Source organism: Rhinopithecus bieti, unplaced genomic scaffold (genome assembly GCF_001698545.2).
Source record: "Rhinopithecus bieti isolate Rb0 unplaced genomic scaffold, ASM169854v2 scaffold_53514, whole genome shotgun sequence".
Classification (NCBI taxonomy): Eukaryota; Metazoa; Chordata; class Mammalia; order Primates; family Cercopithecidae; genus Rhinopithecus; species Rhinopithecus bieti.
This window is the reverse complement of record NW_016820813.1, coordinates 219,715-230,879: the sequence shown is the minus strand read 5'-3', so window position 1 is coordinate 230,879 and position 11,165 is coordinate 219,715. Positions and strand designations below refer to the sequence as shown.

The following is an 11,165-nucleotide window of genomic DNA, read 5'->3' as shown; positions in this document are numbered from 1 at the left end:
AAGATGGAGTCTTGCTCTGTCGCCCAAGCCGGAGAGCAGTGGCGTGATCTCGGCTCACCTCAAGCTCCGCCTCCCAGGTTCACGCCATTCTCCTGCTTCAGCCTCCCGAGTAGCTGGGCCTACAGGCGCCTGCCACCATGCCCAGCTAATTTTGTATTTGTAGTAGAGACGGGGTGTCACCGTGTTGGCCAGGATGGTCTCCATCTCCTGACCTCGTGATCTGCCCGCCTCGGCCTCCCAAAGTGCTGGGATTACAGGCGTGAGCCACGGTGCCCAGCCTGTGCTAAATTTTTAAAAAGGCTTTTTTTTTCTTTAATAATGAATTAGCCTTAGCTTACTGTAACTTTTTTACTTTATAAACTTTTACTTTTAAAAGAGTTTTGGCTTTTGTAATAACACTTTGCTTAAAACACAAACACATTGTATACCTGTGCAAAATTTTTTTTTTTTTTTTTTTGAGACGGAGTCTGGCTCTTGTCACCCAGGCTGGAGTGCAGCGACCGGATCTCAGCTCACTGCAAGCTTCGCCTCCCGGGTTCACGCCGTTCTCCTGCCTCAGCCTCCCGAGTAGCTGGGACTACAGGCGCCTGCCACCTCGCCCGGCTAGTTTTTTGTATTTTTTTCTAGTAGAGACGGGGTTTCACCGTGTTAGCCAGGATGGTCTCGATCTCCTGACCTCGTGATCCGCCCATCTCGGCCTCCCAAAGTGCTGAGATTACAGGCTTGAGCCACCGCGCCCGGCCTAAAAATATTTTCTTTATATCCTTATTCTATAAATAATTTTCTACTAAGAAGTTTTGTTTTTTCCCTTTTGAGCTTTTCGTTAAAAACAAAGACCTAAATACACACAGTAGCCTAGGCCTACACAGGGTCAGGATCATCAAGACATCACTAGGCAGTAGGAATTTTTCCACTGCATTATAATTTTACGGGACCACTATCATGTATGTGATCTTGTTGACTGGAGCATCCTTAGGTGGCATCTGAGTGTAATTGGTTCTCTGGCATTGTCTAAGGTAACAAATCAGTTTTTTTCTGAGTACAGTTTTTTTTGTTTTTTTGTGTTTTTTTTTGGTGAGATGAGGGTCTTGCTCTGTCACCCAGGCTGGAGCCCAGTGGCGCAATCTCGGCTTACTGCAAGCTCCGCCTCCTGGGTTCATGCCATTCTCCTGCCTCAGCCTCCCGAGTAGCTGGGTCTAGAGGCGCCTGCCACAACGCCCAGCTAATTTTTTTTGGTATTTTTTTAGTAGAGAGGGGGTTTCACTGTGTTAGCCAGGATGGTCTTGATCTCCTGACCTCGTGATCCACCCGTCCCATCTCAGCCTCTCAAAGTGCTGGGATTACAGGCGTGAGCCACCGCACCCAGCCTCTGAGTACAATTTTAAGGTGATTCCACTTTAGGTTTGTTGATTTTCTTTTTTTCTGAAAGCTGAACATCCTGGTGAATGACGCCAGTGTAATTTGATTTATGTCATTATTAATTATTATATGTCATTATTAATCTAGTTGTTTTTGTTTGTTTGTTTGAGACGGAGTCTCTCTCTGTTGCCTGGGCTGGAGTGCAATGGTGTGATCTTGGCTCATTGCAACCTCCGCCTCCCGGATTCAAGCGATTCTCCTGCCTCAGCCTGCCAAGTAGCTGGGACTACAGGTGCATGCCACCACGCTTAGCTAATTTTTGTATTTTTAGTAGAGATGTGATTTCACCATGTTGGCCAGGATGGTCACCATCTCTTGACCTTGTGATTCGCCCACCTCAGCCTCCCAGAATGCTGGGATTACAGGCGTGAGCCACCATGCCCAGCCATGATCTAGTCTTAAAAGAGCAATGCCAGCACTACTAATTACAGTGACTAGAAATTGCTTTAGGATTTGTTTTGCAGGTGATTTTGTCCTTGAGCTTCTCACTCAGAGGATTTTTTTTGTTGTTGTTGAAATGGAGTTTCGCTCTTGTTGCCCAGGCTGGAGTGCAATGGCATGATCTCAGCTCACTGCAATCTCTGCCTCCCGGGTTCCAGCAATTCTCCTGCCTCAGCCTCCAGAGTAGCTGAGATTACAGGCATGTGCCACCATGCCCAGCTAATTTTTTGTATTTTTAGTGGAGGTGGGGTTTCACTGTGTTGGCCAGGATGATCTTGAACTCCTGACCTCAGGCAATCCACCTGCCCCAGCCTCCCTAAGTGCTGGGATTACAGGCGTGAGCCATTGCACCCGGCCCCTCACTCAGAGGATTTTAAGTCACACCATGGTGTTTCGAGTTGCTCAGGGTGGGGCCTCTCAGTGGTCATGCTGTGGACTCCATGCAGGTTCCCGCCATTGTTTTATTTTGCTTTTCACTTTTAGGGATTGCATTTCCCATCTCATTTAATTCTGTGTCCTAATTATATAAAATATTTCTGTGGTTCTAATATCACATCTATAAAAAGGTATATTCAAAGAAGCTTGCCTTCTCCACGCTGTCCCTTATTCCCCATAGGTCACGTTTTTAAATTTAGGGGGTTATTTGATAGAAGCAAACCCACGTGACTTGTGTGTTGCCCTTCCCCAGCCTAGTGGAAGTGCGCCAAGCCCACGCGTGTTACAGCCCCGCGCCCGGCCCGTGGTTCCCCGGGCGGTGGCGGTGGCAGCGGCCTGTCCCTTGCTCTGTGCTCTGCAGCACACCCGTGGCCACCTTTTTCCTGGGAGGAGGGTCCAGCACCCACGGCATTTTTTATTTTCACGGGTGTGACTTCGGGGTGGATTCTCAGGGTGGATCCCCGGGGTGGGGGGGCTGGGTAGAGGGGGGGCGCAGGTTTCTCACGGGGCCGTGCCCGCCTTGTGCAGGTGGTCACGGGCTCCGGCCGCCAGGAGGCCCAGAAGACGGACGCGGAGTACCGGAAGCTCTTCGACCTGGCACTGCAGGGCCTGCAGCTGCTGTCGCAGTGGAGCGCGCACGTGATGGAAGTGGTAGGCCCCGCCCCGCCCCCAGCTCCCTGCCAAAGCTGCCTCGGGCACTTGATTCAAATTAACTTGGTCTTTGGGCTTTTTATTTTTGTCCCCAGACAAGAACATCTACCAGTAGAAATGTTTCCAAGATTATTTTAAGTACATTTCATTTATGTGTGTTATAAGTAAAGGGCCTCATTTTTTAAAAAAATCTTGATAGAATTAAATTTCTACCATTGTGATGGTCTTTAAGTCTCTCTTTTTTTGAGACAGCGTCTCACCCTGTCGCTTAGGCTGGAGTCCGGTGGTGCAAAGATACGTCACTACAGCGTTGACCCCCCCACCCCAAGCGATGCCTCTGCCTCAGCCTCCCCAGCGCTGGGACCACAGGTGTGCACCAGGACGCCTGGCTACTTTTTTTTTTTTTTTTTTTGAGATGGAGTTTCGCTCTTGTTGCCCAGGCTGGAGTGCAATGGCGCGATCCCGGCCCACTGCAACCTCTGCCTCCCAGGTTCAAGTGATTCTTCTGCCGCAGCCTCCCCAGTAGCTAGGATTACAGGCGCCCACCACCACTCCTGGCTAATTTTTTTGTATTTTTAGTAGAGACGGTATTTTACCATGTTGGCCACACTGTTCTCGAACTCCTGACCTCAGGTGATCCACCCAGCTCAGTCTCCCAAAGTGCTAGGATTACAGGCTTGAGCCATGACACCCGGCCTAGTTTTCTGTTTGTTTTTTGTACAGACAAGGTCTCACCATGTTGGCCAGGCTGGTCTCAAACTCACCCTCAAGCCATCTGCCTGCCTGGGCCTTCCAAAGTGCTGGATTACAGGTGTGAGCCACTGTACCTGGCCAATTCTCATTTTTTCATTTAAATTTTATTTTTCTTTAAATATTTACTTGTATTGATGCATAATAGGGGTACATAGTTTCAGGATACATGTAATAATTTAATACAGTCATATAATTTGTAAAGATCTGATTGGTGTGCTTGGGATGTCCATCGCCATAAATATTTGTCCTTATGCCAGAAAAATTCGAGTTCTTCTCTATCTATTCTGAAATGTACCATAAATTATTTTAATTAATAGTCACCCTAACTGATCTAACACTAGATCTTATTTCTAATATCAAACTGTCTATTTGTACCCATTAATGTTGCTTCATCCCCCGCGTTTTTAAGATAACGTTTTCTCTTTGGAGCTCCAGCCATCAATGTCTCAATATCTTTTGTTGAACATTAGTAAATTATTTCTGGTGCCATATAAAGATTTGGATGCCTGTAATTCATAGAAGATTTTCCCTTTTGTGATTTGTTTTGATCACATAAAAATTATCAAATTGGAAGAGTACATGATCATTTGAAAGGCAGAATCTTTACTTATTATTTTACTTTCTGTAGAGATGAGGCCTCACTTTATTGCTCAGGCTGATCTTAACGGCTCAAGGGATCCTCCCACCTTGGCCTCCCAAAGTGCTGGGGTCATAGGCATGAGCCACCATGCCTGGCCCAGAATCCTTTTTAAAATGATGATGAAATGCCTAGAGTCTTAGATACTCGGCACTCACTATCCAGGCCGTTTTGCTGGGTAGGTTTTTTAAACGAGAGGTTACAGGACCAGGATCTTTTGCCTATCTGTGGAGATGGGCGGTGTGTGTGTCCTAACGTGTGACTTTTCAGAATGCAGCAAAGGTTCGAAGGCTGGCCTTCTGGCTTTGGCCACCATCGTGTGAGTCAGACCAGACGCCAGGCATTTTGCGTGCAGTATGGAACACCTCTGCTCTTTTGGCCCCTGTAGTATTCCTGGAAGCTTGTGCACCCCACCGACAAGTACTCCAACAAGGACTGCCCGGACAGCGCAGAGGAGTACGAGCGCGCCACGCGCTACAACTACACCAGTGAGGAGAAGTTCGCCCTGGTGGAGGTGAGGGCCTTCGGCCGCTCGCGCCTCCTCGTGTCGCTCTGACCTCACACTGTCTTCTCTGTCAAAAGCAAAAACATGAACCAACTGCCTGTTTCCTCGTTGCTTCTGTGCGGGCACCCCTTTCCGTCTGGCAGAGTAGTCAGAGTAGAGTGCGTTAGGGGCGCAGTGGTCGTCGGTCCTGGGTCTGCACCGACGCTCCCCGTGTGCGGGTCTGGACGCCTGGACCTGCATCTGGATGGACAGCAGTGTCGGGAGTGGGGAGGGGAGGTGAAAGAGATGTGGCCCTGCTGAGAGAGAAGAGCTGCCTTGCTCTCCTGTGAGGCTGGCGCTGCACTCCCCTCGTGAGCCTTTCCAGGGGCAGCTCTTCATTCCAGCATCAACCGGTATCTTTTCTTTCATAGCTGTGCTTTTCCTGTGCTGTTTGAGAAATCTTTGCATACTCTCAGGCCCTGAAGGTATTCTGCAGTGCTTTCTGGATACTTCACTCTGCTTTCACACTGAGATGCGAATTTCACCTGAAGTTAATTTTTGAAACAATTGCGTCCACCCCGCACGCTGCCACCTTTGTAGCCGGCCACGTGACGAGGCACGTCTGTTTCTGCTCGCTCTAACCCAGCGTCAGTTGCTGTCTGTTTCCCAGTACCACCCTGTGACTTTGTAGTCATCTACCCTGTCCGGGAACGCACGTCTTTTCTGTCTTCTAGACTTCCTTGGCTATTCTTCCCCACTGTAGTTTCATATTCATTTTAGAATCAGCTTTTCCTATCCCACAGTGAAGATTTTAATCAGGAGATGAACAGTCCTGTGGATCGTGACAGGAGAACTGACAGTCTCATACAGTCGGCCCTCTGTGTTCTAGGGTTCCACCTCCGTGGATTCAACCAACCTTGGGTGAAAAATATTCAGAAAGAAAAAATAACAACAGTAAAAGTAATAAAATGTTAAAAACTGCAGTATAATAACTATTTATATAGCGTTTACATTGTGTTAGGGATTTAGGTAATCTAGAGATGATTTAAAGCATACTAGACGATGTGCCTAGGTTACATGCAAATACTACACCGTTTTATCGAGTTGTTTTTTGGGTTTTTTTTTTTTTTTTTTTGAGACAGGGTTTTGCTCTGTCGCCCACACTGGAGTGGAGTGGCATGATCTTAGCTCACTGTTTTAGCCTCTGCCTCCTGGACTCAAGCAATCCTACCACCTCAGCCTCCTGGTTAGCTGAAACTACAAGTGCATGCTACCATGCCTGGCTAATTTTTATGTTTTTGGTAGAGACGGGGTGTTGCCAAGTTGCCCAGGCTTGTCTAAAACTCCTGAGGTCAAGCAGTCCACCCACCTCAGCCTCCTAAAGTGCTGGGATTGCAGGTGTGAGCCACTGTGCCCAGCCAAAATTTTCTAGTTTTTTGACATAAGGTTTTTCGTAGTAAATTCTCATCTTATTTTGGTAGAAGCTTTTCTTGTTTCACATAACCATACAGTTCACCCATTTGAAGTGTAAAATTCAGTGCTTTTAGCACATTCACAGAGTTTTACAATCACAGTCAAATTTAGAACAAAAAGAAATGCCAGCCCATTATCAGTCACCCTTCATTCTTCCCTCCCTCAACCCTATGCAGCCACCACCCTGCTTTCTGACCCCGTAGATTTGCCTCTTTTGGGCATTTCATATGAGTAGGTCATACCCTGTGTGGCCCTTTGTGACTGGCTGCTTCCTTCATTTGGCATAATTTTCTTTTTTTTTTTTTTTTTTTTTTTTTTTTGAGATGGAGTCTTGCTCTGTCACCCAGGCTGGAGTGCTGTGGTGCCATCTCAGCTCACTGCAAGCTCTGGTTGCCGGGTTCACACCATTCTTCTGCCTCAGCCTCCCAAGAAGCTGGGGCTACAGGCTCCCGCTACCCCACGCCTGGCTAATTTTTTGTATTTTCTTTTCAGTGGAGACAGGGTTTCACCATGTTAGCCAGGGTGATCTCGATCTCCTGACCTCATGATCTGCCCGTCTCAGCCTCCCAAAGTGCTGGGATTACAGGCATGAGCCACCACGCCCGGTTTTTTTTTTTTTTTTTTTCTTAAGATGGAGCCTCGCTCTGTCGCCCAGCCTAGAGGGCAGTGGCACAATCTCAGTTCACTGCAACTTCTTCCTCCCGGGTTCAAGCAATTCTTGTGCCTCAGTCTCCAGAGTGGCTGGGATTACAGACACCCACCCAGCTAATTTTTGAATTTGTAGTAGAGACAAGGTTTCATCATGTTGGCCAGGCTGGTCTCAAACTACTGACCTCAGGTCATCCGCCTGCCTTGGCGTCCCAAAGTAATGAGATTACAATCATGAGCCACCATGCTAGGCCACTTAGCATAATTTTCAAGGTTCACACAGGTATCACTGTTTTGTTCTGTTTATTGCTGAATAATATTCCGTTACATGGAAATATTACTTTGTATGTATCCATCCATCAGATGATAGACATTTGGGTTATTTCTACCTTTTTGCTATTAATAAAGTTGTTGAGAACTACTACTTCCTGTTTTTTTTTTTGAGACAAGGTCTCACTCTCACCCAGCTGGAGTGCAGTGGCAGGATTATGGCTTAACTGCAGCCTCAATCTCCTGGGCTCAGGCAGTCCTCCCTCTACAGCCTCCCAAGTAGCTAGGACCACAGGCACATACCACCATGCCCGACTAATTTTTAAATTTTTTGTGGAAATGGGATCTCACTATGTTGCCCAGTCTGGTCTTGAACTCCTGAACTCAAGTGATCCTCCTGCTTTGACTTCCCAAAGTGCCGGGATTAGAGGTGAGCCACCATGCCCAGCCTCTATGGCCTTTCATGTACGAGTTTTTGTGTAGATGCTGGTTTTCATTTCTTTTGATTGTATAGCTAAAAATGCAATTACTGGATCATAACAGCACATTTAGCTTTTGAGGAACTACCAGATAGTGGCAGCACCATTTCTCCTTCTTACCAGCAGTATGTGGAGGGTTCCAGTTTCCCCACATCCACACCAAACTTGTTACCATATGTCTTTTTGATTCTAGCCATCCTAGTGGGTGTGAGGTGGTATTTCATTTCATTGCACTTTTGATTTGCATTTTTCTAACAAGGAGGTTAAACATCTTTTTATGTGCTTGTTGGCCGTTTGTGTGCATTATTTGGAGAAATGTCTATTCAGATCCTTTGCTCATTTTTAATTAGGTTATCTTTTTTATTATTGAGTTGTAAGAGTTCCTTATACATTCTAATATCAGTTCCTTACAACCATGGGATTTTCAGTATCTTCTCCCATTCTATGGTTGTCCTTTTAGTTTCTTAATGGAGTCTTTTGAGACACAAAAGGTTTTGATTTTGATTATGTCTAATTTATCTGTTTTCTTTTTTTTTTTTTCTTTTTTTTTTTTTGAGATGGAGTCTCGCTCTGTCGCCCAGGCTGGAGTGCAGTGGCTGGATCTCAGCTCACTGCAAGCTCCGCCTCCCAGGTTCACGCCATTCTCCTGCCTCAGCCTCCCAAGTAGCTGGGACTACAGGCGCCGCCACCTCGCCTGGCTAGTTTTTTTTTTTTTTTTTGTATTTTTTAGTAGAGACGGGGTTTCACCGTGTTAGCCAGGATGGTCTCGATCTCCAGACTTTGTGATCCACCAGTCTCGGCCTCCCAAAGTGCTGGGATTACAGGCTTGAGCCACCGCACCCGGCCTGATTTATCTGTTTTTCTTACATTGCTTATGCTTTGGGCATCATATGTAAAAAACCAGTGTGTAACCCAGGTCATGATTTACTCCTGTGTTTCCTTCTAAAAGTCTTTTTTTTTTTTTTTTTTTTTTTGAGACAGAGTCTTGCTCTGTCACCCAGGCTAGAGTGCAGTGGCATGATCTCAGCTCACTGCAACCTCTGCCTCCCCGGTTCAAGCGATTCTCCTGCTTCAGCCTCCCACGTAGCTGGGATTACAGGCATGTGTCACCACACCCAGCTAATTTTTGCATTTTTAGTAGAGACAGGGTTTCACCATGTTGGCCAGGCTGGTCCTGAACCCTTCACCTCAGGTGATCAGCCTATCTTTGCCTCCCAAAGTGGTAGGATTATAGGCGTGAGCCACCGCGCCCAGCCTCTTCTAAAAGTTTTTAGTTTTAGCTCCTAATTGAAATGTATTTTCCACTTTGAGTGGATTTTTATACAATGTGTGACAGGTTGTGTCAGGAGCCCTGCAGACTACCCTCCATCCCCCCGACTGGCTGGGAGGACTCTCAGGGCTTGGTAGTTGTTGCACTGAAGGTTATGACTCCTTGCAGCCGAAAGAGAGAGTCAGATCAGCAAAGGGAAAAGGCACAAGGGTGGAGTCCAGAGAAGCCAGGTGTAAACTTGTAGTTGTGCCCTGCTAGTGGAATTGCACGGGACGCGCTTATTTCTCCCAGTGATGATGTGTGACAGCACACACAAAGTGTGGCTCACCAGGGCAGCTCCCCAGAGCCTTGGGATCCTGGGTTTTTAGTGGGAGCCAGTCACGTGGCTGACCTTGGCTACTCAGACTCTAGGCCCTCAAAACACACACAGGAGGTCACCATTAGTCACCTTGTTAGCAGAGACTGTCTGGTCAGAGTGGTACAGCAGTAGGCTCTGGGTCCCAGGCACACAAAAACATACTGTCTAGGCAGGACACTCCCAAGGTTCAGAGCTGGTTCCTGGGATGGCCTCAGTCAGTCCTGAAGACAGGCCTTTCTTGGGGATGTGCAGAGTTTCACTCTCCCCAGCCTGCTGAATTAACCCTTTCCTGCTCGCGGGTCCACCTGGATTCTCTCGCATGTGCATATCCGGTTGTCAGTACTGTTTGTTGAAAAGATGGTCTTTCCCCATCGAATTTTTTTGGCACCCGATTGAAAATCAATTGTGAGTTAACTTCTGGACTCTTAATTCTATCCCATTGACTCTGTCCTCTGTCTATGAGTATTTTCTCATAGTCTCTTAATCTGTCTATAAACTGCTAATGTTCCCTTTTTCATTCTTAATGCTGGTAATTCGTGCTTCTGTCTTTTTTTTTTTTTTTTTTTGAGACAGAATCTCACACAATCTTAGCTTACTGCAATCTCCACCTCCCGGGTTCAAGCTACTTCTGGCTAATTTTTGTATTTTTAGTAGATACGGGGTTTCACCGTGTTGGCCTGTCTGGTCTTGAACTCCTGACCTCAAGTGATCCGCCTTCTTCAGCCTCCCAAAGTGCTGGGATTACAGGAGTGAGCCACTGTGCCTGGCCTGCTTCTCTGTCTTTTTTCTTTGTTATTCTTGCTGGGCATTTATTTTGAGCTTTATTTTTTAGTATTTATTTACTGAACAGCTTTGTCTTTGTTGATCACCCTTGATTATACGCTTGTTTTCTGTTTCATTAACTGTTGCATTTATTTGTTTATTTATTTATTTACTTATTTTGAGACAGAGTCTTGCTCTGTCACCCAGGCTGAAGTGCAGTGGCACCATCTTGGCTCACTGCAAGCTCCACCTCCCAGGTTCAAGCAGTTCTCCTGCCTCAGCCTCCCAAGTAGCTGGGACTACAGGCGTGCAGCACCACACCCAGCTAATTTTTGTATTTTCAGTAGAGGCGGGGTTTCACCATATTGGCCAGGCTGGTCTCAAACCGCTGACCTCATGATCTGCCCACCTTGGCCTCCCAAAGTGCTGGGATTACAAGCGTGAACCACCACACCCAGGTGCTTTTAGTTCTTTTTCTTCTATTTTGAGGGGAGTTTATTTTGGTGTTTGTAATTTGTGATGAATGTTTGGTAAGTATTATGATTTTTATCCTTTTTACTTTTCTAATGCAGGCATCTAAAGCTCCCAGTTTGCTGTTAACTTGCCTTTTCCTTCTTCCTGTAAGCGTGAATATGTAGTATTGTCATGTTCACTTAAAATGGGTTTTTCCTCGTTTGGTTTTTTAAATAGAACTTTTCTTTTTTTCTTTTTTGTTGATTAGAAAAGCAACATAAAATCATCAAACAATTTTCCAAAGTAAGCATGCTGAAAACACAGGCGTGGCATTAGGAAGGCCCAGTGCCTGCGGTGCAATCACAGAGATGGCGCTGAGCAGCTGAGTGCATTTTCTTCCAGACTTTTCCCTTTCTAAAATTTTCATTATTTTAATTGCATATAGACCATGAGTCTTACATGAAAACAGTCTATTTGGAAATTCTTTACGTTATTGAAGGGTGAATTAAAAACAGACTGTCAACTTTTCCACCTGAAAATTTTATGAAAAAAGCACCAAAATCACATAAGTCATGTTTCATGTACTTGTCGGACACGTCTACATTTACCCATGAATCAGGCTGTTTATAAAG

The 11,165-nt window shown here is 46.1% G+C and overlaps 1 protein-coding gene across 6 annotated transcripts in view; it reads left to right on the top strand.

Moving 5' to 3' along the window:
- CYFIP1 (cytoplasmic FMR1 interacting protein 1) overlaps positions 1–11,165 on the top strand; it is an 86,535-nt gene that overhangs the window by 21,379 nt on the left and 53,991 nt on the right. For 5 of the 6 annotated variants that reach the window (XM_017859953.1, XM_017859954.1, XM_017859955.1 and 2 more), the window contains exons 12-13: positions 2,824–2,946; positions 4,725–4,850. In XM_017859953.1, coding sequence (XP_017715442.1) covers positions 2,824–2,946; positions 4,725–4,850 — 249 coding nt within the window. Of the gene's footprint in view, positions 1–1,615; positions 1,652–2,823; positions 2,947–4,724; positions 4,851–11,165 lie in introns of those variants that run through there. The other variant, XM_017859957.1, reaches the window with a different exon arrangement.